Source organism: Pan paniscus, chromosome 2 (genome assembly GCF_029289425.2).
Source record: "Pan paniscus chromosome 2, NHGRI_mPanPan1-v2.0_pri, whole genome shotgun sequence".
NCBI classification, from domain to species: Eukaryota; Metazoa; Chordata; class Mammalia; order Primates; family Hominidae; genus Pan; species Pan paniscus.
The window spans coordinates 42,691,917-42,718,067 of record NC_085926.1 but is presented as its reverse complement, the minus strand read 5'-3'; the positions used below and the strand labels follow the sequence as shown (position 1 = coordinate 42,718,067).

At 50.2% G+C, this 26,151-nt stretch overlaps 1 protein-coding gene across 2 annotated transcripts in view; it reads left to right on the top strand.

Moving 5' to 3' along the window:
- CCDC13 (coiled-coil domain containing 13) overlaps window positions 1-26,151 on the top strand; it is a 67,683-nt gene that overhangs the window by 19,107 nt on the left and 22,425 nt on the right. The window contains exons 4-13 of one of the 2 annotated variants that reach the window (XM_063602271.1): window positions 1,462-1,604; window positions 2,154-2,243; window positions 6,616-6,732; window positions 7,962-8,066; window positions 10,910-11,071; window positions 14,155-14,331; window positions 18,048-18,254; window positions 20,352-20,491; window positions 20,991-21,074; window positions 23,371-23,493. In XM_063602271.1, coding sequence (XP_063458341.1) covers window positions 1,462-1,604; window positions 2,154-2,243; window positions 6,616-6,732; window positions 7,962-8,066; window positions 10,910-11,071; window positions 14,155-14,331; window positions 18,048-18,254; window positions 20,352-20,491; window positions 20,991-21,074; window positions 23,371-23,493 — 1,348 coding nt within the window. The remainder of the gene's footprint in view (window positions 1-1,461; window positions 1,605-2,153; window positions 2,244-6,615; window positions 6,733-7,961; window positions 8,067-10,909; window positions 11,072-14,154; window positions 14,332-18,047; window positions 18,255-20,351; window positions 20,492-20,990; window positions 21,075-23,370; window positions 23,494-26,151) is intronic. The other variant, XM_055109726.1, reaches the window with a different exon arrangement.

The following is a 26,151-nucleotide window of genomic DNA, read 5'->3' as shown; positions in this document are numbered from 1 at the left end:
TCACCCTTCTTCTTGTTCTGAAGCATATGATGGTCATGTTAAAAAGTAGGACTAAAAAATAGGACTGCCAGTTACTCCCTGCTATGGTGTCAGAAGTGTTCAGGAAACTTGCAGACCATCTGACCACCTCTGCCATTGCACAGATAGGGGAGCTGCACTCCAGAGAGGGCAAGGGACTGTCAGGGCTACCCACCTGGTCGATGACGATGCTGGACTAGCTCCCGGTGCCTGCCTTCCACACAGCTCCCATACCATACAACTTCCCCATTCACATCCTCCAGCCACCTTCCACAGCCTCCTTCCTTTGCCCACTGCAAGTAGCCTTCCAGCTACTCTGGAGTCCTTGATGGTCCTCAGATACTCTAAGCACATTCCACCTCCAGACCTCTGTACTTGCCATTTCCTCTGCTTAGAATGTTCTTCCTAGGTGAGAGCACTCTTCATGGTTTGAGCCCTCAGTTCATTCACTCAGGTCTCTCTTCACACATCACCTCCTCAGAGAGCCTTTCCTGGCCACTCCATCTAAAATAGCATCACCTCCCTCGTTCTTACCCCCTTGCCCAGCTCCAGTGTATTTCCTAGCACTTATTCCTGCTACATATTAGAATACATATTTATTTCTTTGATGTTTTAAATTATCTGTCTTCCCTACTTGAATGTAAACCCCATAAGTCTTTTTTATCCACCACTGAATCCCTAACACCAAGAGGACCCAGCACTTGGTAGAAAATAAATATTTGCTAAATGAATGTATGCCTTTCTATTGGGTAGGTGTTACCACCAAATTCTAAGAAACAACCACATAATCTCAGCAGCAGTAAGCATTTATTTAGCTTAAACATCTGGGGGTTGGTTGGGGATTGGCCGATCTAGGCCAGGCTTGGCTAGATTGGTTCCACTTTGTTCAACATGTCTCTCTTCTATTCTTGAGACCAGCCAGCCAGGTATGTTCTTCCTGTGGAGAGGGCATAAGCAAACACAGCGAGTTTAACTGCACGAGTGCTTTTCAAGCCTCTACCTTATCTGCACCTTATCTGTTAACATGCTATTGGCCAAAGCAAGCCAAATGGTTGAGCCCAGAGTCATAGAAGGCCCAAGGGGACTACATCCTGCTCATTAGAGGGCACAGCAAAATTACAGGGATATGGATGTAATCCTATCACTGAGGATTACATGAAGCATCGGAGTGATAAACCTGAGTCTCACAGAATTAAAACTCTGCTTTCTGTTTTTATCATTTTCCTAGAACATACTGAACCTCTGAGTGGCTGCATTTCCACTCATTGGAGTTGAGTCCCAGGGCTGCTAGGTATATGGTGACCCTCCTAAGTTAGTGCCCCTTTATGAGCATTCATGCCAAGCAGCTTTAGCTTTTAAGACCCTGGTGCTGTTAGTGGTGGAGCATGAGTTTGATGTGTATGCCTGTGTTTTTAATTGACCTCACCATTCCTTTCATTTTAGGGACAGCCGGTGTAGCCGGAGACGTGGTCGCCACCAAAATTGTGGAGCTATCAAAAAAGAACCGGCTGTTGATGGCAGAATCAGAGGGTGCAAAAACCAGGGTGAAGCAGCTGACCAATCGCATCCAGGAGCTGGAGCGGGAAGTGAGGGGCCTTGGTCATTCTCCCTCTGGAGGGGACTCCTAGCATGGGCAAGAGGGAACCTCCCTAGCTTCTCCATATGTAGCTGGGAGAGCTGAAGTTGGAAGGTTAAGAGGCTTTCTCAAGTCACGCAGTATATGGTGGTGCTGCATTTTAAATCCAATTCTGTTGCCCTCCAACAGGCTTCTTGGTGTCTCTGGCCTCATCTGTTCATCTGTAACCTGAAATCCATCATTCTTTTTTGCCCCGCCTCCTAGACTATTGTTGGAACTTCAGGAGACAGATTATAAGTGTACCATTATTATTTATTAAGCTGTTAGTAAACCCTTGGGCTACTTTTATAGTACGATTAGGGAATGGGTCAGACAATCAATTAAACCCTCTCCATTCCAGAGCGGTTTCTAAAGGAGAATGCTGCCATTAATGATCCTAAAGTGAGCTAAAAGGACACACCACCAAGATAGGTAACCACACACACAATGGCACCAGAGTGCTTTCCTTGGGCTGCACAATCGCTGAGCAGAGTATTAAGCACGAGGTTTGCTTTTTCAGCTGCAGACAGCCCTGACCAGGCTGTCAGCCAAGGGGGCCACCGACGCAGGAGCCAAGCCACCGAGGGCCCAGATGGGAGACAGAGCATTGGTATGAATTCTCTTCTGTGCTGGGAAGTCTGTGAGGCAGCCATGGGCCTGGGCCTCCCCTCCTCCACAGGTGTGTAGGTACCTCTACCCGGGGTCCACCCCCAACCCACAACCCCGCTGCCGAGCCAGGTGCCCATTGTCTACCATTGCTGCATCCTCAGAGCAGACATCAGAGAACAGTACTGAGTGTATGGCCCGAGGCCAAGAATGTCGTGTCGGAAGCTATGGAGGGTGTAGCTCCAACTCTGTCTCCAGAAAGGAAGGCTGGGAGGAGCCTGAGAACCCTGGAACACTGGAGCCTGAGGATCAAGAGGGAAGGCCTGGTCCAACTGACCTCCCACTGTCAGCCCAGCCATCTCCTGTACAGCATCCTCACTGGGGACACATCCAGACTCCACCTTACTCCAGGGACAGGGAGCTCACTACTGCCCAGTGGAATCCTGTTCTTTATGGGGCAGTTCATATTATGAACACTTTCCCTTTCGTGGAGCTCCAAATCTACAGAGTAAAAGTGGCTATTGGAAATGGGGACTTGTTCCCCAGAGCCCATTTTACTAAACCAGTGACAGTTCATGAAACTCAAGAGGTGGGAATTGCAGATCCATGAAAGGAAGTCAGTCTGACCTAGTGGGTTGGTTTATCCCCAAATCAGATAGTAAATATCATCAGAGTCTAACATTCCAGGAGGCTTCACCAAGGGTTTTCTTGGGAAGCCAGGCCAGTTGGTGAGAGAGGCAGCCAAGCCCCAGGACTCCCAATTTGGTGCTTGTTTTCTAGCCCCATCTTCCCTGCTGCCTGCACCTCAGGATCAGACTGCCCTGTGCCTTCCTTGAGGATAATTCAGTCCTCGCTGTGCAGTGATGGGCCCCTCAGGTTCCGGCGGGGATGGGCCCTCAGGTTCCGGGGTGAATGTGCCTCCTCAAGAGTAGTCTTGTGTAAACCTGTCTCATTGCTGGGGAAGTAGAAGAGGGGCTCTGCCCTCTACAGGGGCTGGACTGAGTATTCTTCAGGGCCTTTCCTGGCTTCAGGGGACACTGCTAAGCTGCCCCTGGTTTATTCCACGCATTGAGCACCTCCACATTCTGAACTAGGGCTGCCCTGGATAGGAAACTGCTTGTTCAGCCTGATGGGATTTTCTAAGCCCTGTGGCACAGAGAATCAAAAATAGAGCCTCGACCGGGTGAGGTGGCTCATGCCCGTAATCCCAGCACTTTGGGAGGCTGAGGCTGATGGATCACTTGAGGCCAGGAGTTCAAGACCAGCCTGGCCAACATGGTGAAACACCATCTCTAGTAAAAATACAACAATTAGCCAGGCATAGTGGCGAACGCCTGTAATCCCAGCTACTCGGGAGGCTGAGGCATGAGAATCGCTTGAACCTGGGAGGCAGAGGTTGCAGTGAGCTGAGATAGCGCCACTGCACTCCAGCCTGGGTGACAGAGTGAGACTGTGTCTCAAAACAAACAAACAAACAAACAAACAACTACAACAACCACCAAAAAAACAGAGGCTCTGTCTATGGAGAATCCCAGAGGAGGAATGAGAAGTCATTCGAAGGCAGGATGTGGACAGGGCCTTCAGAGATGGCCCCGGTGCTCTAAGCTCACAGGGGAGTCCACCCTCCATTAAGGTTGCAGCTGGAAGGTGGGACGGAGGAGGGCGTCCCTGAGCTGGCCTTACTGGAGAAGGAAGATGGGGAAGGTGAACTGAGTGTCAGCTGGATAACATTTGACTGCAGCCCAGAGCTCACACGGGAGAAAAGGGGAACGAAAGCCAAAAAAGCTGGGGTAAAGTCACCCATAGAGGGAGCCCTTGAATGGCAGCTGGAGCAGGAGTTTTGACTTTATTCTGTGGCCACAGGGAGCCTGGGAGGTTCCAGGTTCTGAGAGAAGAGTGTGTGATGGGCCGCAGGTCTCAATTCATCAGCACCACGTGTTCTCCCTGGCATCTCCTGATCAGAGCGAGAGCAAAAGCAATGTTTCCCCTCATAGGCTGCTCAGGGCGGCCCAAGCCCGAGCCACACTCCAGAGGCCTGCAGGCTCAATCCACATTCCAACCCTAGGCCTCCAAAGCACATTCCAGAGTGGAGCTGAACACCCTTCCCTCTGCTTGGGGCTTCAGGAGGCCATGATGTGAGTAGCGTTGGCATCATCTGCTCCCCATGTACTGCGCTTTAGTTATTTTCTCAAAGAAAACAGCCTCGGGTAGGGGAGGGAGCGTACCCATACCCAGGTCCCCCACAAAGCCTGTGCAATTTCACTCTGGGCAGAAAGAACTCTGAAATGGCTTAGAGGTAGGATTAGCTCAACTGCCTAAGCCAGGAGGACAGGGCCTGATCCAGCCCTCTCCAGAACACCATCTAGCCCTCAGCCCACTTGTCAGCTGCCCACTCAAGCCAGGCTAGGCCTGCCAGCATTGCCCTCCATCAGGACCTGCCCCAGACAGCACCCTTGACATGCGTTGTCCTAGCAACCCTCACAGGTTCCCTGGAGATTGGCATTACATATCCCCATTTTACAGATGAGAAAATGAGGCTTGGACAGGGCATCACTGCCCAGGTTCTAGAGCCAGATCCAATCTGTATGCTTTTTCCATGCTCTGAGCAGATCAAAGAGATGCTGCAGGATCACTGCAGCCATATGGAAGCACATGTACTCCCACAGCTCTCAGCACCCCCACTGTCAGGGCCACTGGGGCTCATGGCGCTAGAGATCTGACAGGCAGGGCGGGGCGTGGCAGGGGGTGGAGGGGTGTTGCTTCCCAACCCAGGGCAGATTCAAAGCCACACATTCAACAGGAGAAGAGGCAGGCACCCAACAGAGTACGCAGGGATGGCAGGCGGCCAGACAGGAGGAAGAACACAGAAGAAAATATACTTTAAAAAAAAGGATGGCTGGGCACGGTGGCTCACATCTGTAATCCCAGCACTTTGGGAGGCCAAGGCAGGTGGATCACCTGAGGTCTGGAGTTCAAGACCAGCCTGGCTAACATGGTGAAACCCCATCTCTACTAAAAAATATACAAAAATTAGCCAGGCATGGTGGTGGGCACCTGTAATCCCAGCTACTCGGGAGGCTGAGGCAGGAGAATCGCTTCAACCTGGGGGGGCGGAGGTTGCAGTGAGCTGAGATTATGTTTCATATAAGTTCCGAGTTGGCACATTCTGTTCACGTTGGCTGTTCTCTTTAGCCTGATGGTGGTGCTCTGAGGAAGCGGAGCAGGAAAGTATTTGTATACTCATTCCATAGATGAGGACACTGGATGAGGCCAGAGTTTCTGGACCAGGTGTTCATGTCTAGTTTCTTTGGCCAGTGGTTTTCAGCTGGGCTGCCCAGAGCCTCTGGGGTCCATGGAACTTCCCGGACCCAGTATACTTGGATCTGTCTTTCACACTAGCATTCAGAGGAGATTTTGTTTGTGCCTGCTAGAGAAAGGTCAGAAAGCCACTGTAGTACCAGCCCTGCTTCCTGAAGTTCAGCTGCTTTGCCCTGTTGGGGCAGCAGCAGAGGGCCTCAGCGTCATTGCCTGATGGGATGCTCAGCCTGACAACCAACGTTCCTGTGGCCACAATGCCCAGCATTAACAGCAGCTTAAATTGGAAGAGTCAGCCAGGGCAGGGGAAGGACGAGTGTTCTTTCTCATCCCACCTGTGTCACCCCAACCAGCTGTATGCCTGAAGGCAAATTACCTCCCCTCTCTGGGCCTTATTTTCATCATTATGGAAGGGGTTTAAATGGGCTGACCTTGAAGGTCCCTTTGTCAAATATCTATGAGTCACAGGAGTGTCTATTGAAGACAGAGAAGTAGTCAGCCCATTTAAGAAAAATTTCCATCCAGATAGTTTAAATAAAACATGGGGTTATAAAAAAAAAAAAAGACATTGCTAAGAGTTTCAGCAGGCAGTTTTCATGGTTGCTGTAGTTCTTCAAGCCACAGAGATGAGCATTTGGAAATTAAAATGGGTCCTTATTTCTATTCAGTGGTCACTGCTAGGAAAGTGTCTGGGAGGCGTGGAGCCTGCCGCTTCCTCCAGATGCTTCACCTCTAGGGTAAGGCATACACCCACATGTGTGTGTGCAACACTCTGCAAAAAGCTCAGTCCCAAAGTTAAGCTGCCAGGATTCAAATCCAGGTTCTACCTTTATTAACCAGGTAGCTCAAGTAGAGGACTTACCTTCCACCACCCTCCATTTTGCATCTATAAGGGGCTTACAAGAGAACCTACCTCACAGGGGTTTATGAGGATTAAATGAGTTCTTCCATGTCAAACACTTAGCACAGTGCCTGGCACAGACTTGGATAAATGGGGGCTATGATTACTATTCCCATGTAGGCAATAAATGACTACTTTCTCTCCTGTCCTTCCCAACCAGCTGGAGACCCCAGAGGTGAAGGCCCTGCAGGACAGGCTGGTGGCCACCAACTTGAAGATGAGTGACCTCCGCAACCAGATCCAGTCTGTGAAGCAGGAGCTGCGGATGGCACAGAAGGTCTTTCAGAGCCAGGGCTTGGGGCTTCTTGTGTGGCTGGGGCTGGACTTGGGAAGAGCACGGCTGGCACAGTGGATTCCATTCTGGAGCCGTGAGTGCTCAGTCCCTTGAGCACACTGCTTGCTCTGGGTCAGGCTCCAGTTCCAGTCCTTCCTCCCACCAGCCCTTGGTCCATAACCGTTTGGTGGGCAGAGTCGCTGGCTACCTGAGCCTGCCACCCCCACCCCTGCAGCATACATGCCCTTGTGGTGCCTGCCCAGCTCTAGACTGAGGAGGACAGCACTGTCCACCCAGGGAGAGTCCATTAAGCCTTCCCTGCACTACTTGTGCCCCAGTAGATCCTGGGTCTCCCCTTAATGTCACCCTTACTTAACTTGAAAGCCTGCCAACACCTGCCTTCTTCTCTGCTATCTGTAACAGAAAATGAATAGGTTACTTGTGTATTAAAGGACCCTTTCAAAGGAAAATGCTCAGACTTGGGACACAGGCCCAGCTGGTTCGTTATTTATTTTTATTTACATAGCGAATTCTCTGGCATTTGTCTTCCCTGCTGGAACCACTCAGACTGGCCAAGATTTCCAAAACAGTGTTCTATTGTGGAAACAAGCGCCAGAGACTTGGTACGCTGGATCGGGTTTCTGTGACAGGCTTCAGAGGGGCCCAGGTCACAAGCTGGAGCATATTGTTTCTGCCTCAAAGCCTTGAGGTTGGGCCTGAGTGCTGCACTTCAACAACCGCAAAGCTGGGCCCTTCTTGGACCACAGCACCCCAACTGACATTCAGTAGCCCACCTTTTGCTGCACTCAGAGGTCCACTTGTCCGTGGGTTTTCACAAAGGCTAGGGTCCTGTGGCGATGTACTTCCTATAGCCAGAATTAGCTCAGCACTAGGTGACAGGTGAGTGGGTTAAGGAAGCAGGAGTTGGTCAGCTTTGTGGTTCAGTCATCCCAGAATATGTCAAGAGCAAGGGGCCCTATCTGGGCATTGCTGGCAGTTTCTTGGCTGCTCTAAGCATTGCCAAGAAATGCCAGGGATGATGGGTTTACTACTTTCCCAGGGAGAGCTGCCCTTGGGACATGGAAAACTGACCTTTGAGGGCTATGCTCTGAGATGGGAAGAAGATTGTGTAGGTGAAGGCTGCTTCTGAATATGCTTCTAAATACGTAGCAGCATCAGGGTCTGGTGGAGCCCTCTCTTTTGGCCACACTGAAGGCCCTGCCTTATTTCAGGTTTTGGCCAGAGAGGTTGGGGAAGACGTCAACGTTCAGCAGCTCCTATCCTCGCCAGGGACCTGGAGGGGTCGGGCTCAACAAATTCTTGTTTTGCAGAGCAAGGTGAGTGAGTCATCAGACTTCTCCTGGCCTGAACAAAGGATTTAAAACGCCCCAGAAAGAGCTGCCCTGACCCCCTTAGAGACCTAAGCACACAGTACCCAAAAAAGGCCTTTAGGTCCCACAGTGCACTCGTGTGGGGTTGTTGTTTTACCTTCTCGCCAACCAGCCTGATTTTAATTTGTTATTTAATGAACAAGCTCTTATATAACACTTAGCACATGCCAGGCACTGGAGCTTAACAAATGCCAACGCCTTTGGTTTGATTTATTTTACTCCAGGCATCTTTTTTTTTTCCTAGTTTATGTAAATTTGCGTGACTGTTGTAATTGTAAGCTTTTTCCAGTTTTGTCCAGATGCTTGTAGTCTTTTGAAAGTTTAATTACCCAATAAAAATTTAGCCTTGTCTCCCTCTTTATTGTCTGAATATTTTGGAGCATACCAAAAGCAGCTAACAGCAGGGGCTCTGGAGCCACACTGCTCAGATTCAAATCCCAGCTCTCCACTCACCAGCTGTGTGACCTTAAGCAAATTCCTTTAGCTCTGTGCCTCAGTTTCCTCATCTGTATAATGGGGATAATAACGATGCCTACCCCACAGGATTGTTGGGAGAATTGAGTCAATACTTGTAAAATGCTCAGCACAGGGCCTGGCATGGAGGAAGCACTGTATAAAAGTTAGGTGTGGTTCTTTTCCCTTTGTCCCTTCAAACTGAGAAACATGTGAGAAGGTGTATGACTTCCACCATTTGCCAAGCATATCACCCTTGTTCCCAGGGACTTCGAGGGTCACAGTGGCTTTTATCTTCAGTGTCTCCCATGGGATCCTTGAAGCCAACATAAAGGGGGAAAAACTCCAAGAAGCTAATAGATGATAGTGCATGGCCTTGGGGTTCAAGAAACCTGAGTTTACGTTTGGCCACCGGTCTGCCAACTCTGACCTTGGGCAAACCCCTTCATCTTCCTATGTCTTCATCTTCACACCTGTGAAATGGGGTAACATAAAATAACATTTGTAAAGCACCTAAGACAGTGCCTGACCATAATAAGCACAAAACAACTTACTTCTTATTGTCATTAAGTTACATGTCAAATTCTTTTTTTTTTTTTTTTTTTTTATTGAGACAGAGTCTCGCTCTATCACCCAGGCTGGAGTGCAGTGGTGCGATCTCGGCTCACTGCAAGCTCCGCCTTCCGGGTTCACGCCATTCTCCTGCCTCAAGCCTCCTGAGTAGCTGAGACTACAGGTGCCCACCACCACGCCCAGCTAATTTTTTGTATTTTTAGTAGAGACGAGGTTTCACTGTGTTAGCCAGGATGGTCTCGATCTCCTGACCTCGTGATCTGCCCGCCTCGGCTTGCCAAAGTGCTGGGATTACCGGCATGAACCACCACGCCCGGCCCTGTATGTCAAATTCTTAAAGGTAACAGTATTCTTTAATGATTAAATGGAATTGCCTCACAGCGCCACACGAGGGCACTGGTGGGTGCCTTCAAAGCTGTGCTCCTGCCCTTTGCCAGGGAGCCTAGCGAATTGTGCTTCCTTTCCTGGCTCAAGTTTACCAACATTGTTTTGTCATTTGGTTGTGTTGACAGGGAAACCAGGGTCAGAAGGACCCTAGGAGTTGTCTGCTTCTACCCTAGCGTTATAAGGGTGATAAGGGCATTGTTCTGTGGGATGACATCTACCTGCCACTTGCTGAAGGCCCACATGTGCCAGGCTGTGTTGACAGCTTCACCTAGACCATCTTGGGATTTTGCAAAGTTACCTAATCCTAAAAATAACCTGTAGCATTTAAAATGCAGATTCCATGTCCCTTCCCCTAGAACTGTAGTTTGTTGATCTGGAGTAAGCACCAAGATTTCAGTCCAAGAAGAACCTCAGAGGATTCCCAGGCTCAGACAACTTCACAATACTGAATCCTCATAACAGTGTTACGCAGGGCAGTGTTACTCTTAGGCCCATCTTACAGATGAGGGAACTGAGATTCAGAGTTACCTGTGCGCAGTCACACAGTCTGTGAGGCTTTGAGGCAGTCTCTCTGTTTCCAAACCCTGCCTTCCCCTCTGCAGTATCTCCTGTAAGTGACTGCCATCTTCCGAGAAGCCCACCCAGTCTTAGGTGGTCTGTCTGTTAGAAAGTTCCTCCTTGCCCAGCACTTTGGGAGGCTGAGGTGGGCAGATCTCTCGAGCCCAGGAGTTCAAGACCAGCCTGGGCAACATGGTGAAACCCCGTCTCTACCAAATTTTATATATATATATATATTTATATTTATATTTATATATTTATGTGTGTGTGTGTGTATATATATATATATATATATAAAATTATCCAGGCACAGTTGCCTGTGCCTGTGGTCCCAGCTGCTTAGGAGGCTGAGCTGGGAGGATTGCTTGAGCCCGGGAGGCAGAGGTTACAGTGAGCCATGATTGCACCACTGCACTCCAGTCGGGGCAACAGAACAAGACCCTGTCTCTAAAATAAATAAATAAATAAATAAATAAATAAATAAATAAATATTCTTTCTTGAACTGAGACCTGCCATCCTATCCATCCCTGGTTCCTGGGGCCATAGGTCTGCTTTCCAGCCTCAAACAGCCCCTCAGAAATAGGGTGATTTTTCTCATTCACCATTTTTCTAAGCTGAACTTCCCTGGTGTCTTCCAATGTGTTGCTCAAGATGCCAGCTCAGATTGTCCCCCACCCCTAGTCCTCCTCAGATGGGGCTACCACAGCCATCTAGAGAGGTGGTTCCATCTTCAGTCCGTGGGGTCTCCTATCACACTTCTGAGTAGAAGAGGCTGGCAGCAGACCCATTGTGGAACGACAAGTTTTACCATCCTCAGGTTCAAGAGCTTGAGAAGCAATTGGGCCAGGCCCGGAGCCAGTCTGCGGGAACAGCCAGTTATGAGTTGTCTGTCTATCCAGACCCAAGGAAGCTTTCGGCACAGGAGAAAAACCTGCTGAGGATCCGCAGCCTGGAAAGGGAAAAACAGGAAGGCTTGGAGGTAACACGTGCCTGAGGAGGTCAGCCGGGCATGTGGGAACGAGAGATCATGATGGTGCCTGCAAGGGCTCTGAGGCACATGTGGTCAGAAGTCTGAGCCACCCCTTCTAGGCAGGAGACACCTGGGGACCTGGGTCACCTCTGCATGTTCCTCATGTCCTGTCAAACCAACCTGAGCTGCCTGACTGGGACCTCACTGTGAGCCCATTTAATGAACTTTTTGTGGCCCCATCCTGGCTGTTTTGGAGGTGCTGTACCTGAAATTCTCATTGTAAAAGGGAGAGGGGGAGGGTCATGGCCCCAGAAGTATGATAGGGTTAGATGGGGCTTAAAGGGGGAAAGTTCCAGGCTGATGAAAGAGGTGGGCAGGCTGGACTCAACACCAGGGGCCGCATCTCACTGGCTGCATTGGGAGTGTCAGAACTCTAACTCTACCAGGTTTAAGCAACAAAGAGAAGTCATTGGCCCATGTAAACGAACAATCCAGAGGTGGCCTAGCTTCAGGTGCAGATCGGGGCCTTGCTCTCAGCACCTTCTCCTGGGTTGGCTTCACTCTCTTCCACAAGGACCCTGGGTAGTCCCAGCTTCTCTCCTCCAATGCAGCCTCTACAGACAAAGGGTTTCTCTTTCCCAATAGTTCCAACAAAGTCCCAGAATTGAGTGTCTTTGGTCTAGCCTGGGTTATGTGACCATCCTTGAGCCCATCACTGTAGCCAAGAGTACAGGGTGTTTTGATTGGTCAAGCTTCAGACACCTGCCCCAAAGTTTGAGGGGATGAGTTAGCCTCCCCAAACTTGCAATGAGAGTAGGGAGTAGGGGCCACTTTAAAGAAGGTAACAGAAGCAGCATGAAGAGGTGCAGGCAGGCCATACAACAGGCCCACGTAGTGGCCCTGGCAATGAGCTACCTAACAGTGAGGACTTGCCTTTTCATCTGGAGACTTTTGTCTGTGAGCATCAACGCTGGGTTAGGCCCTGTGTTAGGAATGCTGTAACCATGACCACATTGCACCTCCCAGCGCTGTAGACCATCAGCTGTGAGGAGGGAAACAGAGACCGCAGAAGTGGACAGGGCCTGCTGGGCTTTGTATGCCAGCCAGGACTTTTGGCCTGTATCTTGAAGGCTGTGGAGAACCACCAAACGGTTTTTGTTTTTTTTTAGATGGAGTCTCGCTCTGTTGCCCAGGCTGGAGTGCAATGGTGTGATCTTGGCTTACTGCAACCTCCGCCTCCGGGGTTCAAGTGATTCTCCTGCCTCAGCCTCCCAAGTAGCTGGGATTACAGGCACCTGCCACCACGCCCGGCTAATTTTTATATATTTAGTAGAGACAGGGTTTCACTATGTTGGTCAGGCTGGTCTCAAATTCCTAACCTCAGGTGATCCACCTGCCTCGGCCTCACAAAGTGCTGGGATTACAGGTGTGAGCCATTTGCCCAGCCCACCAAAGGGTTTTAAGTTGTGGAGGGAGGTGGTCAGCTGTGCATTTTGGAAAGGTCACATGGTTGGAACAAGAGGAGGAATGGGTTGGAAGAGGAATGGAAGGCAGAATAGTAATCCTGGAGACATGACCAAAGATCTTTGCCAAGATAGTGGATTGTCATGGAAGGGCCAGACACCTGGGACAGTGAGGACAGACTTTCTAGGGCTCAAGGACTGATTGGACTTGGAAGAGAGACGAGGAGGAAGAGTTATAAAGGACTTCTAGGGAGTATAGTGGGTGGGTAAGGGAGACAGGGTGGGTTCAAGAAGAGAAAGGGAGTTGAGATTTGGAAATGTTGGGTTTGAAATGCACCTAGCTTGAACTTACATGTTAGTGCAGAACAGATTATGTTGAACAGTTGGGCTGACCATAAGCTGCAATAGCGGGTGGAAGGAAACAGCTTCCTGCATGCATTCCCTCTGGCAGGCACCCATAAGAGCCTGGAGTGTGTAGGCAGGAGAGCAACAGGTGAGTAATGGCTGCCTCCCTGCAAAGGGCTTGTGTCCTATAGATTCATGTTTTACTTGTTTTGCATTTCTGTAATTCACTTCATCAAGGATATGAAAATACTTTTCCAGCAACAATTCAACCTCAGGATCAAGCAGGTGATGTCACCCACTGCCCAAGCTCCTCCTCAATGTCTCCATCTTCTCTTTGTGGGTTTGCCTGATCTAACCTCTGCCCCTTCACTCACTGTGCTCCAGCCACACACCTTCTACCCCAGGGCCTTTGCTCTTCCCTTCATCTCCTTCAGTCTCTGCTCAGATGCCACCTTTTCAGAAAGGCCTTACCTGACCATATCCTTCTCGCTATTCCTGTTTCCTACTTTCAAATTAGCATTTGTCACTATTTGACATTATCTGTCTCCTCCATTAGGATTATCAGCTCCTTGAGGACAAGGACTGTTTTGCTTTTTGCTGTCCCCCAGCATCTATAACAATACTAAGCCCATAGTAGGCCCTCAGGAAACCATAGTAGGAAACCTCAGGAAACCCACAGTAGGCCCTCAGGAAACCCTCGAGAATGAAGGGATGATTGAATGAGAGACTCTGAAGATGTGTGCTGCATGTGAGTTTCCAGTTGGTAGCTGACAAAGGAAGGTGCTGTCAGGGGTTGTGCCAAATGATCATGGAGGAAGTGGGAGAAAAGACCCTCCTTTCTCATTCTAGCTCCTGGTGGTGCAAGGTGCTGCAGTTGGAACCTAGCCCAGCACTCTTTTTCTAAAGTATGGCTTTTCTCTTTTCCCCTGCTTGGGGAGGGGCTTAGGGGTAGGACTGGCTGTGCTCTCTGGAGGACACACGCAGTTGGCTGGCTGCTTTCCTCTCATGTGCTAGGAAGCCTGTGTCTCAGGCTGAGGTTAGGAGCGCTGTCATGCGTTAGTGCTGTCATGTGCTAGGGGAAGGGTGGGAGGCTGCTGGCCACCTGATATCCCTGAGAGGCCTGGGCTGGGAGTCAGGGCCCTGGCTCTAGTGACTTGCTCTGTGGCATTCAACAAGCACCCCCACCCCCAGCCCCGGGCCTTGCCATTGAGTAGGAGCCAGGGAGCAGATGTGGCCAAGGTCCCACACAGCCCTGCTGCCCATGCCCTCACTTTCTAATTACAGAAACTTGCCAGTGAGCGGGATGCCCTCCAGAGAGAGCTTGAAGAGCTAAAAAAGAAGTTCGAGGGCATGAGGTCTCGGAACAAGCTGCTGTCAAGTGAGATGAAGACCCTCAAGAGTCAGATGGGAACCCTGGTGGAGAAGGGCCGGCATGATGATGAGCTCATCGACGCCCTCATGGTATGGCCCCACCAATCAGGCAGGGCGAGAGCCAGGGGTGGTTCCCCAAAGGATGGGCCCCAGCCATGGCCAGAGTGAGCCCTCACTCACCCCTCAATGCCACCTGTGTAACCCCAAAGCCCGTTGCCTCCAGATGGCCCCAAGTACCAAAGCCCTGCCCCAGGGACGGGAGCAGCTCAGGGAGGCTGCCTGAGGGCAGGTAGGGGGCTGTGATGGAGCAGTACCAGGCACAAGGCACTGGGCCTATGGACCCCAAAAGAGACAGAAATGTATTGGGGGAAGGAGGTGGGATTATACCCTGGGTTATTTTTCAGCAAGGAATGAAAGGGACAAGAGGAGCCAGTACCAGTTCTTATCTCTGCAGTGGCACAGAACCCTTCCTCTTCTGGGCATGTTATAATGCTTAGTCCCTAAGATAACTTCTAGGATCATATATTTTAATCCCACTTCACAGATGGGGAAACTAAGACTCAAATTCATTAGATAACTCATCTAAGACCATACAACTGAGTTCAAAGCAGGTTTATCTGACTATAAAAACTTCCTGGATTAAACGTATCTCAAAATAATAAGAGCTATTTATGACAAACCCACAGCCAATATTATACTGAATGGGCAAAAACTGGAAGCATTCCCTTTGAAAACCAGCACAGGACAAGGATGCCCTCTCTCACCACTCCTATTCAACATAGTGTTGGAAGTTCTGGCCAGGGCGATCAGCAAGAGAAAGAAATAAAGGGTATTCAAATAGGAAATGAGGAAGTCAAATTGTTCCTGTTTGCAGATGACATGATTGTATATTTAGAAAACCCCATCATCTCAGCCCAAAATCTCCTTAAGCTGATAAGCAACTTCAGGAGTCTCAGGATACAAAATCAATGTGCAAAAATCCCAAGCATTCCTATACACCAGTAACAGACAAACAGAGAGTCAAATCATGAGTGAACTCCCATTCACAATTGCTTCAAAGAGAATAAAATACCTGGGAATCCAACTTAAAAGGGATGTGAAGAACCTCTTCAAGAAGAACTACAAACCACTGCTCAATGAAATAAAAGAGGACACAAACAAATGGAAGAATATTCCATGCTTGTGGATAGGAAGAGTCAATATCATGAAAATGGCCATACTGCCCAAAGTAATTTATAGATTCAGTGCCATCCCCATCAAGCTACCAATGACTTTCTTCACAGAATTGGAAAAAACTACTTTAAAATTCATATGGAATCAACAAAGAGCCCGCATTGCCAAGACAATCCTAAGCAAAAAGAACAAAGCTGGAGGGATCACAGTACCTGACTTCAAACTATACTACAAGGCTACAGTAACCAAAACAGCATGGTACTGGTACCAAAACAGATATATAGACCAATGGAACAGAACAGAGGCCTCAGAAATAACACCACACATCTACAACCATCTGATCTTTGACAAACCTGACAAAAACAAGAAATGGGGGAAGGATTCCCTATTTAATAAGTGGTACTGGGAAAACTGGCTAGCCATATGTAGAAAGCTGAAACTGGATCCCTTCCTTACACCTTATACAAAAATTAATTTAAGATGGATTAAAGACTTAAATGTTAGACCTAAGACCATAAAAACCCTAGAAGAAAAGCTAGGAAATACCATTCAGGACATAGGCATGGGCAAGGACTTCATGACTAAAACACCAAAAGCAATGGCAACAAAAGCCAAAATAGACAAATGGGATCTAATTAAACTAAAGAGCTTCTGCATGGCAAAAGAAACTACCATCAGAGTGAACAGGCAACCTAAAGAATGGGAGAAAATTTTTGCAATCTACCCATCTGACAAAGGGCTAATATCCAGAATCTACAAAGAACTCAAACAAATTTACAAGAAAAAAACAACCCCATCAAAAAGTGGGCAAAGGATATGAACAGACGCTTCTCAAAAGAAGACATCTGTGCAGCCAACAGACACTTGAAAAAATGCTAATCATCACCTGTCATCAGAGAAATGCAAATCAAAATCACAATGAGATACCATCTCACACCAGTTAGAATGGCAATCATTAAAAAGTCAGGAAAAACAGATGCTGGAGAGGATGTGGAGAAATAGGAATGCTTTTACACTGTTGGTGGGACTGTGAATTAGTTCAACCATTGTGGAAGACAGTGTGGCGATTCCTCAAGGATCTAGAACTAGAAATACCATTTGATCCAGCAATCCCATTACTGGGTATATACCCAAAGGATTATAAATCATGCTACTATAAAGACGCATGCACACGTATGTTTACTGCGGCACTATCCACAATAGCAAAGACTTGGAACCAACCCAAATGTCCATCAGTAATAGACTGGATTAAGAAAATGTGGCACATATACACCATGGAATAATATGCAGCCATAAAAAAGGATGAGTTCATGTCCTTTGCAGGGACATGGATGAAGCTGGAAACCATCATTCTCAGCAAACTATCACACGGACAGAAAACCAAACACCGCATGTTCTCACTCATAGGTGGGAATTGAACAATGAGATCACTTGGACACAGGGCGGGGAACATCACACACCAGGGCTTGTCCGTGGGTGGGGGGCTGGGGGAGGGATAGCATTAGGAGAAATACCTAATGTAAATGATGAGTTGATGGGTGCAGCAAACCAACATGGCATATGTATACCTATGTATCAAACCTGCACGTTGTGCACATGTACCCTACAACTTATGTATAAAACAACAACAACAACAAAAACAAAAACTTCCTTGATTAGTAAGGCCATACTGCTTTCCTAACCCTACAGCTTGGACTTTTCTCTGTGGGACCAGAGGCACCAAAGTTTGGTGTCAGATTCCAAGTTGTGCCTGCAGGCCCAGAGGGGTGATCATGTCTGGCTTGGCTGGGGTGTTTGGGGGATGCTGGCTCAGGCACCTACCTTAGTTCATGATCACTTTACATGATAGGGTGGTGAGCGGGGCACAGAAGACCAGAAATCTAGGCCTGCCTCTGTCAGTATCTCACTGTGTGACCATAGGCCAGTCGCATCCCCTCTGAGGCTCAGCAGCCAGTTTTAAAAATAAGTCGCAGGGCTGGATGTCCTCTGAGGTCCCTGCATGTCACCATTCTTTGTCATTGAAGGTGGCATGATGAGAGCTGCAAACTAGTCCCAGTCATGCTATTCACCAGCAATATGCCCTTGGGCTCTCTGGGCCTCAGTTTCCTCCACTCTGAGGTGAAGACAACAGCCCCCACCTGTTCCAAATCACTGACATTGTCCTTTCTGTTGGCCCCAGGCAGGAAGCCTTTGCCCAGGAGTCTCCTTGAGGGCTTTTCCTTGGGATGAGGCTTCAGTCAGGTGCTAATGGATCCCTGGCAGGGGTCCAGGTACTGCCTCCAAGGGCAGTCTCCCAGCCAAGCAGGATCAGGTTTCCTTTTAGCTAAATATCTCCCCCACCGGGTGAGGAGTCACCATCTGATCTACTTTCTGTTGTCTGAGAGCCCCTTGGATCTTCTTGGCCCCAAACTCAGAGAAGGAAGTTGAGGACAGGAAAAGAACATGGTCCCCACCTGCCTGATTCAACATCCCCTGATGGCAGGCAAGGAAGGTGTTCCTGCCTCTCGAGGGAACAGGATCCCACTGTTAGGTTCCTGCAGGCTGCTTTGGGGTGAGGGAGGCAGTCTGTTCTTGTCCTCCCCAGCCCAAATGGCCATGACTGACTCCACCTGCCCTCCTGCCTGGCCCCCCAGGACCAGCTGAAGCAGCTACAGGAGATCCTAGGCAGCCTGAGTCTGCAGGAGGAGAAAACACGAGTGTCCCAGCACCACCTGGACCAGCAACTGAACAGCGAGGCTCAGCAGAGCAACAGCCTAGTCTCCCAGCTGCAGGCCATGGTAGCTGAGCGGGAGGCCAAAGTGCGACAGCTGGAGATGGAGATCGGACAACTCAATGTGCACGTGAGTAGGGCACTGGCACAGCGCCCAAACCCATTTTCAAGCCGGGCAATTCCATCCAGCTCCTTCCACTTCTTTCCACTTGCCTTAGCTCAGGCCAGACTTCATCCTTCCTGGCTCCACTTTGGCCACCTGCTTCTATCTGGCTCCCCAACCCATTCTGCACACAAACCTGATTGTCCTTGCTCTACTTAAAATCTGTTCATGGCTTACTGTCACCCTCGACCTCACCTGGTTCTCAAGGACCCAGGCACCTTCCAGTTTACCCTCTCCCATCCCCAGCTGTGGCCTTATCCTCAGGATTCAAGATGGTGGCAGTAGCTCCAGCAGCAGGATGAGAGAAGGAAAGCCACACTTCATTCAGCTTCTAGGCACCACATGACTAACTCTTGCTGCCACCCCTCCTGCATCTTCTCTTCACCCCTCCCCTTTCCCTACACTCTACTACCCAGGCACCATTCAGCTCCTGCTTGCTCCGCACTCCAGGGCTACGCGCAGGGTGAAGCACACTCCCTCCCCTCCTCCCCCATGGCCTCGGTCTGGCCAGCTGCCCCTCAGCCTTTAGGTCTTACCTAGTCAGGAGCTCCTCCAGGAAGCCCCGGGGCCCCTGTTCTGTGTTGTGTTCCCCTCCTAGGCACTCTCCTAACTCCCTATGCATCCCCAAACCAAACTTCTCTCACACTGGGTAGTCATTTTCCTGTTTTCTCCCCTGCACTCTCTGTAAGGGAGCACAGACCGTGGTGCCTCAGTGCCTGGCACTGGAGCAAGCACACAGTAGATGCTCAATAAATGCTTGTCTAAGGCATGAGCTTGTAAAGATATTTTGTCTTGGCAGGTGCCTTGAGGGCACAGCTTGGGGCTGCTAGGAGTCAGGCACCTTCACCTTCCTGGGGTGGTGGTGGGGCTGGGTGGTGTCCTTGGGGAGAATTTCTTGACAGGCATGCAGGTCTCCCAGTGACAAAGGAGCCTTGCAGCCTCTGGCCCACTGGGAAATTGACTGGCTCAGCCAAAGGCATGTTGCAAAGCAGCCCTGCTCTTTGTTTCTGGGGATCCGTGGTTTGTTCAGAGGTGAGAGCCCAAGAGCCCCTCGGCCCTGCCTCAGTCTGGCATTGGCTGACCAGCCTGGTTTGTCCTGTAGCCTCTATTCCCACAGGCCAGGGTAGCCTGGGTCCCCAGGACTGGCTGTGACATAGTGCTGTGGGGCTGAAGGGGAGCCTGGGGGCACGAGGAAGTCTGGGAACAAAGCACATACAGCAGTGAATGGGGACTCACCCTGCTCCCCATCCTGGCTCACTGGGGAGGGAAGTCTGAAGGGGAAGATTCCAGCATCTTCACCTCACCACTGTCCTTTCTCCAGGCACACAGGAGAAGACTGTTCCTACCTCCGAGGTCACCAGCTGAATGGGGGCCAAGCATCACCCACCAGACTTAAGTCGGCACACGTTTCGAGTTTTCTCAAAATGGGTGGGGCTGGGGGACAAGCCAGGTTGTTAGGGGCTTACACCGGTTGTCCACTCTGGTGGCCTGACCTCCTGCTGGGGGTCCTCTAATGTTCCTGTCCAGTCCAGCCCCAGCAGGTATCCAGAAGAGGAAGGGGTTGAGGGAGGGGTGGGGGCCTGGCAGGCTTAGCCTCCACCCAAGGCTGCCTGCCCTCACTGAGTCCCTGCCAGCCTCTCTGGCTGCAGGTGTCTGGAAGGTCCAGGTGTTCCAGCTGAGGAAGGCAGCTGGCCTCAAGTCACACCTGGTGTTCAACCACATGTGGGTGGGGCCACCTGGAGAAGCGGACCCACTCAGAGACGTCAGTCTCTGACCTGCCCCACATGCAGGGCCGTGCACCTCCCTCTGGAACCTGAATGTAGAACAGCTTCCTGGCCCAGTCACCGTCCTCACACCATGTAGCTTTCTTTCTGAAGAGAGGCATTATTAGATGTCATTATCATGCAAGTAGTGCCTTCACCAAACAGGCCTCGCTTTTCACTCCTGAAAAGAAGCCTCTTTCATATCCTCTGAAAGCCCCGAAATCAAGCCAAGGTCCCCTCCTGCCTTCTCTAGGCCTCTGAGCCAAAGCCCTGAGGATGGAACCCACATCTGTTCCTACAGTATCTTCGGAATAAAGGAGTGGGTGAGGGGTCCAGTGGTCGCGAGGTCAGCCCTGCCTATACCCAGTTCCTGGAGGACCCAGGCCTGACCAAGACCCCGGCCTCAGCAGGCGATCATGTTGGCAGGCTTGGATCTTCTCGGTAAGAAAACAATGGGAGGGAGGGGTTGGAAAGTGAACATTAATTATTCAGAAGAAAGGTTGTTTCTTGCTACCTCTGATGGGAATCCACGGGTGCAATTTTAAGATGACTATGCTATTGTTCTTCCAATACGTGGGCCTCTCCTATGACATTAGCTCTGCGTCTGCAGAAATGAGCCGGTTAGGCCCAGATTTTATCACTTCAAGAGCATGCTGGTTGCAGCTCTCTGTAAGAGCCTCTCTGAGCTGGCCTCAAAAGTTTTCTGCCCCTGGGGCCCTCAAACAGACCCGTGTTGGGTTGTTCAAGGCTCTGGTGTCTCCTGTTCTGTCTCATTTTGAGCAAACAAGAGTTCTGGAAAGAAGGGCAGCAAATCCACAGGACTGCTGCAAGGGTTTCCTGGACCCCTGCTGGCCACTGCTCCACCTCACATGCAGAGGTGAGGCCCAGTAGGGCCTGGTCTGCCTTCCCAGGCTGATGGGCCCCTTCCGCCTTTACACAGCTCTGTGACCAGCCTGGGCCACACACTGGTGGAATCTGCTCTCACGAGGCCTTCCCTGCCCAGTCCCCACAGGACCTCACCTAGGTATGGACCCCCGACCCCTGGACTCTCACAGTTTTTTCCCATTCTTGATTGCTCAACCAGTATTGCCATCCCATTAAAAGGAGGGGAAACTGAGGCCAGGCAAAGTCCAGGGACTCTTCCGAGGTTACATAAAGACAGGGAGGATCAGGGAAGTCCTGTCCAAGATGATAGAGTAAGCAGCTTCAGAACTAGAATCTTGGCCTCTGACTCCCAGGCTAGGGTTCCTGCCTGCTACCTGAGAATTAACCTGAGGAACCTTCCTGGGCCTGGCTTCTAGCACCTTCCCTCATCTTCTCTTGCTCATTGAGAATCAGCCTCTAAGGGGAGAATTTCACATGATATGGGTTCCCACTGATATCCCCTCAGCCCTTGGGTCCCCTCTTTGTTGATAGAATCAAGCCAGAGGGTGTAAATGGGCCCTTTGTTCCTACTGCCAGCCCATAGACAAAGGACAGCATTGTCCTGCCTCTAAGCCCTGTCCCGAGCCCTGCCCACTGTCCACTGGAGCCGTGCTCCTGCTGTCAGCACTCCCCACCCTGACCCCTCAGGCAGGTCAGCTCAGGTTCCAGGCAAAGCCTCCAAGTGGCCCCAGTCCCTCATCTCTGTGGCTCCAGGCAAACTGGTCCTTCTCTGGGCTGCTATCCCCGAAAAGTGGGGGACAGCATGCTGCTGACACTTGGCAGCATAGGGTCTGTGGGCCAAAGCTGCCCCACCCATCAGGCTGGGGTCACAAAGGCACTTGGGGAGAGTGGGCTGACACTGAGCCACAAGGCATGTGCCACACTCCTTAGGGTGGGAGGTCTTGTCACAGCACAGGGAGAATGGGGAGGCTCTGCCTCTCTGAGGTTTTAGTCACAGTAAAGAGAGCAGGAAGATGGACAAGATGACCCCTTCGAGCCCCTTCCAGGCCTGTGTGGCTGTGACCTCTGCGCCACACAGAAATCAGGAGCTGCTGTGTGCCTTGGCTGCCCAGACTGCTGGTTGTCAGGCTTGTTTCTTCCACAACACACAAATACTTACTAAACTCGACCATGTGTGGGCCCTACCCTCATGGAGCTTACAGTCCCCTCCCACAGGTGACAGGACAGGAATTCACAGGGCAGAGTGATCCCAGAGAGTATGTCTATTCGGGCTGGCATGGTTTGAACCCATTCCCTTCAGGTGACTCTGGTGGGGTGCCTGGGAGGAGGGCAGAGTGAAGAATCGGCCCTTTGCTCCTGCTCCTCCTCTTCCCACATTCTAGAACTGGGGAGATGAATGGGGCTTTCCAAACTGCAGTGCACACACAGAGCCCCTGCTGATCAGCCAGGTCAAGTGTGGGTTCTGATTCAGCAGGTCTGGGGTAAAGCCTGGGATTCTGCATTTCTAACAAGCTGCTAGGAGATGCCAGAGCCACCGATTCAGAGACCACTTGTAGTAGCAAGGCCTTAGAGCATATTTAGGAGTCACAGAGGGGTCTGCAGTTCTCGGAGCCCATCTAAACCACCCCTCTCAATGTTTAGTGGGGGAACTGGGGCCAAGAGAGAGGAAGAGACCTGCCCAAGACCACAGAGAAGTCAGCCCTCAGGATCACATGCCCCAGCCCAGTTTTCAGTACACTGCCCAGCTCTGCAGACTTCCCTATGCCCTGTACTGCTAGAAAAGTAAGCTCAGGGTCTCACTGGGAAAAGTGGGGGCACAGCGGAGAGCAGCTTGGAACTCACATGTGGGCTCTGGGGGGTTGAAGTTGGGGGGCAGAGTTTACCTTCTGTCCTGGCTCCAGCCAGCAGGTAAGAGGGAAGCAGTGATGGGTTGGCTTAGGGCTGGAGAAAATTGAACAAGTCACAAAGCCAAATGCACAGGCTCCAGGAAAGTGGGCTGGGCTTGGGGACCAAGCCAGAAGATGCAGGAGGGCTGGGAGAGACTGGCAGGGACACAGAGACTGGGAACACCTGACACTGGGTAGGGCAGCCAGGCCCCAAAGGCCACACAGATACCCAGGGCACCCCAGGTCCCCAAGAGCCACCTGCCACAGCACCAGACTAATTCCAGGCCCCCACAGGGCTTGGATGGACAGAGGTACCAGTGTAACTCTAGTTCTGGTAGGTTCAGCTTTGGAGCCTAGGGACTTCAGCAGGACCAGGAATGGTGGGCAAAGAAGCCAGCAGGGGAGGACCTAGAGGGACTGGGTTTGCTTCCTATGCTCTGGCTGACATTCGCCCTGAATGTCCTTCTAGTCCCTCCAACCATCACAGGGGTAAGTGTTATTTCTAGGCCTCGGATGACCTCTGCCCTCTGCCCTCCACCCTGGTCCCAGGTTCTCGGACTCCCCAGAACAAAAAGGCTGGCAGGCACAAGTGACAGAGATCAAGGCCCTCTGGCAGGCTGCCGAGGTGGAGCGTGACCGGCTCACCGAGTTTGTCACTGTCCTGCAGAAACGGTAACACATGGCACCCAGGGATCTCTCCCATAGGCCTGCATGGGGTGGGGACTGGGGCCAGGCCTCATTTATGACTGGGTCCCCCTCACCTGAGAGCTCGGCTCCCAGTGTTGGTCCAGGGCATTCCTAGCCACAACTCATGTGCCCCACAACCTTGGGGCCTTGTCATCACACTGTGTTTTGCCCTTAGGAACAGCCCCATTCTACATGCACCCAATGGGACTGTTGTATGGCATGTGGACATTGCTGGGAGTCTCAGGGGAGAGACACCCAGAAGTAAATCAGTCAAATCAATCCATCAATAATTAAAATCTGTGATGAGCCTGGCACTGTGCTTGGTGCTGCTGGAGGGTTTGGTGGGAAGAAAACACAAGCTAGACTGACATCTGGAATCGCAAAGAACAAGAGAGGTGCTGATAGCTGGGGAGGCAGGGAGGGAAGCACGAGGCCTGGGGCACTGGACCAGGAGGTATGGTTTTCTCTAAAGGGTTGTTGACAGACTTCCGTTCAGATAAATCAGTGCTCCTCGCTCAAATGATCCTTTTGGCAAGAATTGCAGGTGTCCAGGCCAACACATGGCTCAACCATGTGACCTCCACACTGAAAAATATTAAGCACACCACTGAGTTTCTGCCCTAACAGGCTATATCATGTATCAGTCAAGGCTCTTTGATGACAGACAATAGAAAGCAATTCTGGCTGAATTCATTGAAAGGCAGATTTTTGGAAGGTACTGGCAGACTCCAATGCAGAGAGCAGGAGAGGAGCCTGAGAAGGTGCAGGCATCTTTGGTAGCAGGAAACCCTGGGCAGTTCCCTGGGCCACTGAAATGGCATGGCCAAATGGCTTTTAGCTCTTGTGCCCATGGGTTCTGGGAGAGAAGGTTGAACTGGCCAGTGCTGCGCCCGTATCCACCCCACATGTGAGGGCACTCTGACTGAAGTTCCTCCGGGTGCTCACAGAATGCAGGAAGGGTAGTTTGCCAAAGGGAAAATGGGGGTACTGATAGCAAAAGAAGGAGCTAGGGGTGCAGGGAAGGACAAAACAAAGGATGCCTGCTACCTAAATAGTGAGTGGTCAGCTTTGCTTTCACATAGTACATAGAGAAGATGTGAATTTCAGACATACTCAAGTATATGAGAAAAGCAACATTGATTCTTTTTCTATAATTGGAATGTAATGGATAGTACAAGTCTTTAGTCTATCAAGTAGTAGAAACATACTCAATGCAGGCTTTCTCTCTCATTTCTCTTGAGTTACATCCGAGTTTGGGGGTGTGTGAAAAAGGTGACTCAGTTAGCTATTGCTGCATAACAAACCATCCCAAACCTAGTGGCTTCAAACACAATGGTTTGTGCTTTCTCACGATTCTGTGGCTTGGCTGGGTAATTCTGCCCCACATAATGTCAGCTGGGGTCACTCACTGGTCTTATGCAGCTGGCACCTCAGCAGGGATGCCTCAGTTCTCCTTCATGTGGCTTCTGTCTCCATGTGAGATCTCATTTTCAGGGCCTCTCCACACAGGGCTAGGATTGGGGTGAGGCAAGCAGGGCACCTGGGGTATGAAATGTAAAGAGGTGCTCACACCCAGTCACGTACATGCAACTCTCTGTCTGCCAATATGCTGGCCCTTTTGGGGTCCTTGGGTTCCTCTTGCTACTCTGTGTCATTCTGGGGTGTTGGGGCTCGTGAGGCTGTGCCAGGCCCATCAACCAAGACCTGTTGCCTTTTTTCCTTGAGGTTATTGCTAAGTCCCTGGGCTGTAACAAGAAAAGGGAACCCAGGTACCTTCTGCACTCAAATTCCCTCACATCTATTTGGTTTAAAACTAAATGTTTTAAACTAAAACCATTTAGTTATAACTAAATTGGCCAATCATCAAAAATGATGATTCCTTTCAAAACTGATGATTGGCCAATTAAACCAAATGAAGTATTTTAAATTAAAACTAAACTTTTTAACTAATGTTTTAACTATCCCAAAGTACAGGACCTTCCTTTCTCAGAGATCCTCAATATCTACTCCTTTCTTTATCTGCAGAGTCTGTCCCAGCCTTGCACGGGGGAGGGTGGGGGGGGGGGTCTTTCTCTGCCTAGCTTCCCTTCTCCTCTACTCTGCCCTACAATTTCCAGCTGCCTCAGTTGCCCTCCCCCACCCAGTTCCCTAATCCTGTGTGCTCATCCCAGTGAGACTGCGGTGCTCTGCCTGCCTGCCTCCACCCCACCCTGCAGTGGAAAGGGCCTTAGGCAGAAAGCCAGGGCCATGGGCGAGCCGAGCTCAAGTCCTTCCTTTCCTCAAGTCTTGTATCCAGTGTGTGTCGTCCTGTTGTCCATTGTCTGAAAACAAGTTTTTTCTTACATTTTATCCATTTTTCTAGTTACTTACAATAGGAGTTGGTTAGTCCACCATGACAAAAGTCACTAAATACGTCTCTTTTTTAAAAAGCACGTAGTCGGCTTTGTTCTTAAATTTAATCTGGGAATTTCTGTGTTTGAACAGTATCGTTTAATCCACTTTGATTTTGGTAATATTTAATCACTTTAATTAATATTTTATATTTGCCATGATTTTTCTTTGTTCCTTTTTTTCTCCTTTCTTCCCTTATATTGGACTGATCAAGTTTTATTTCTCTTACTTCTTTACAAGTTTGGAAGTTAG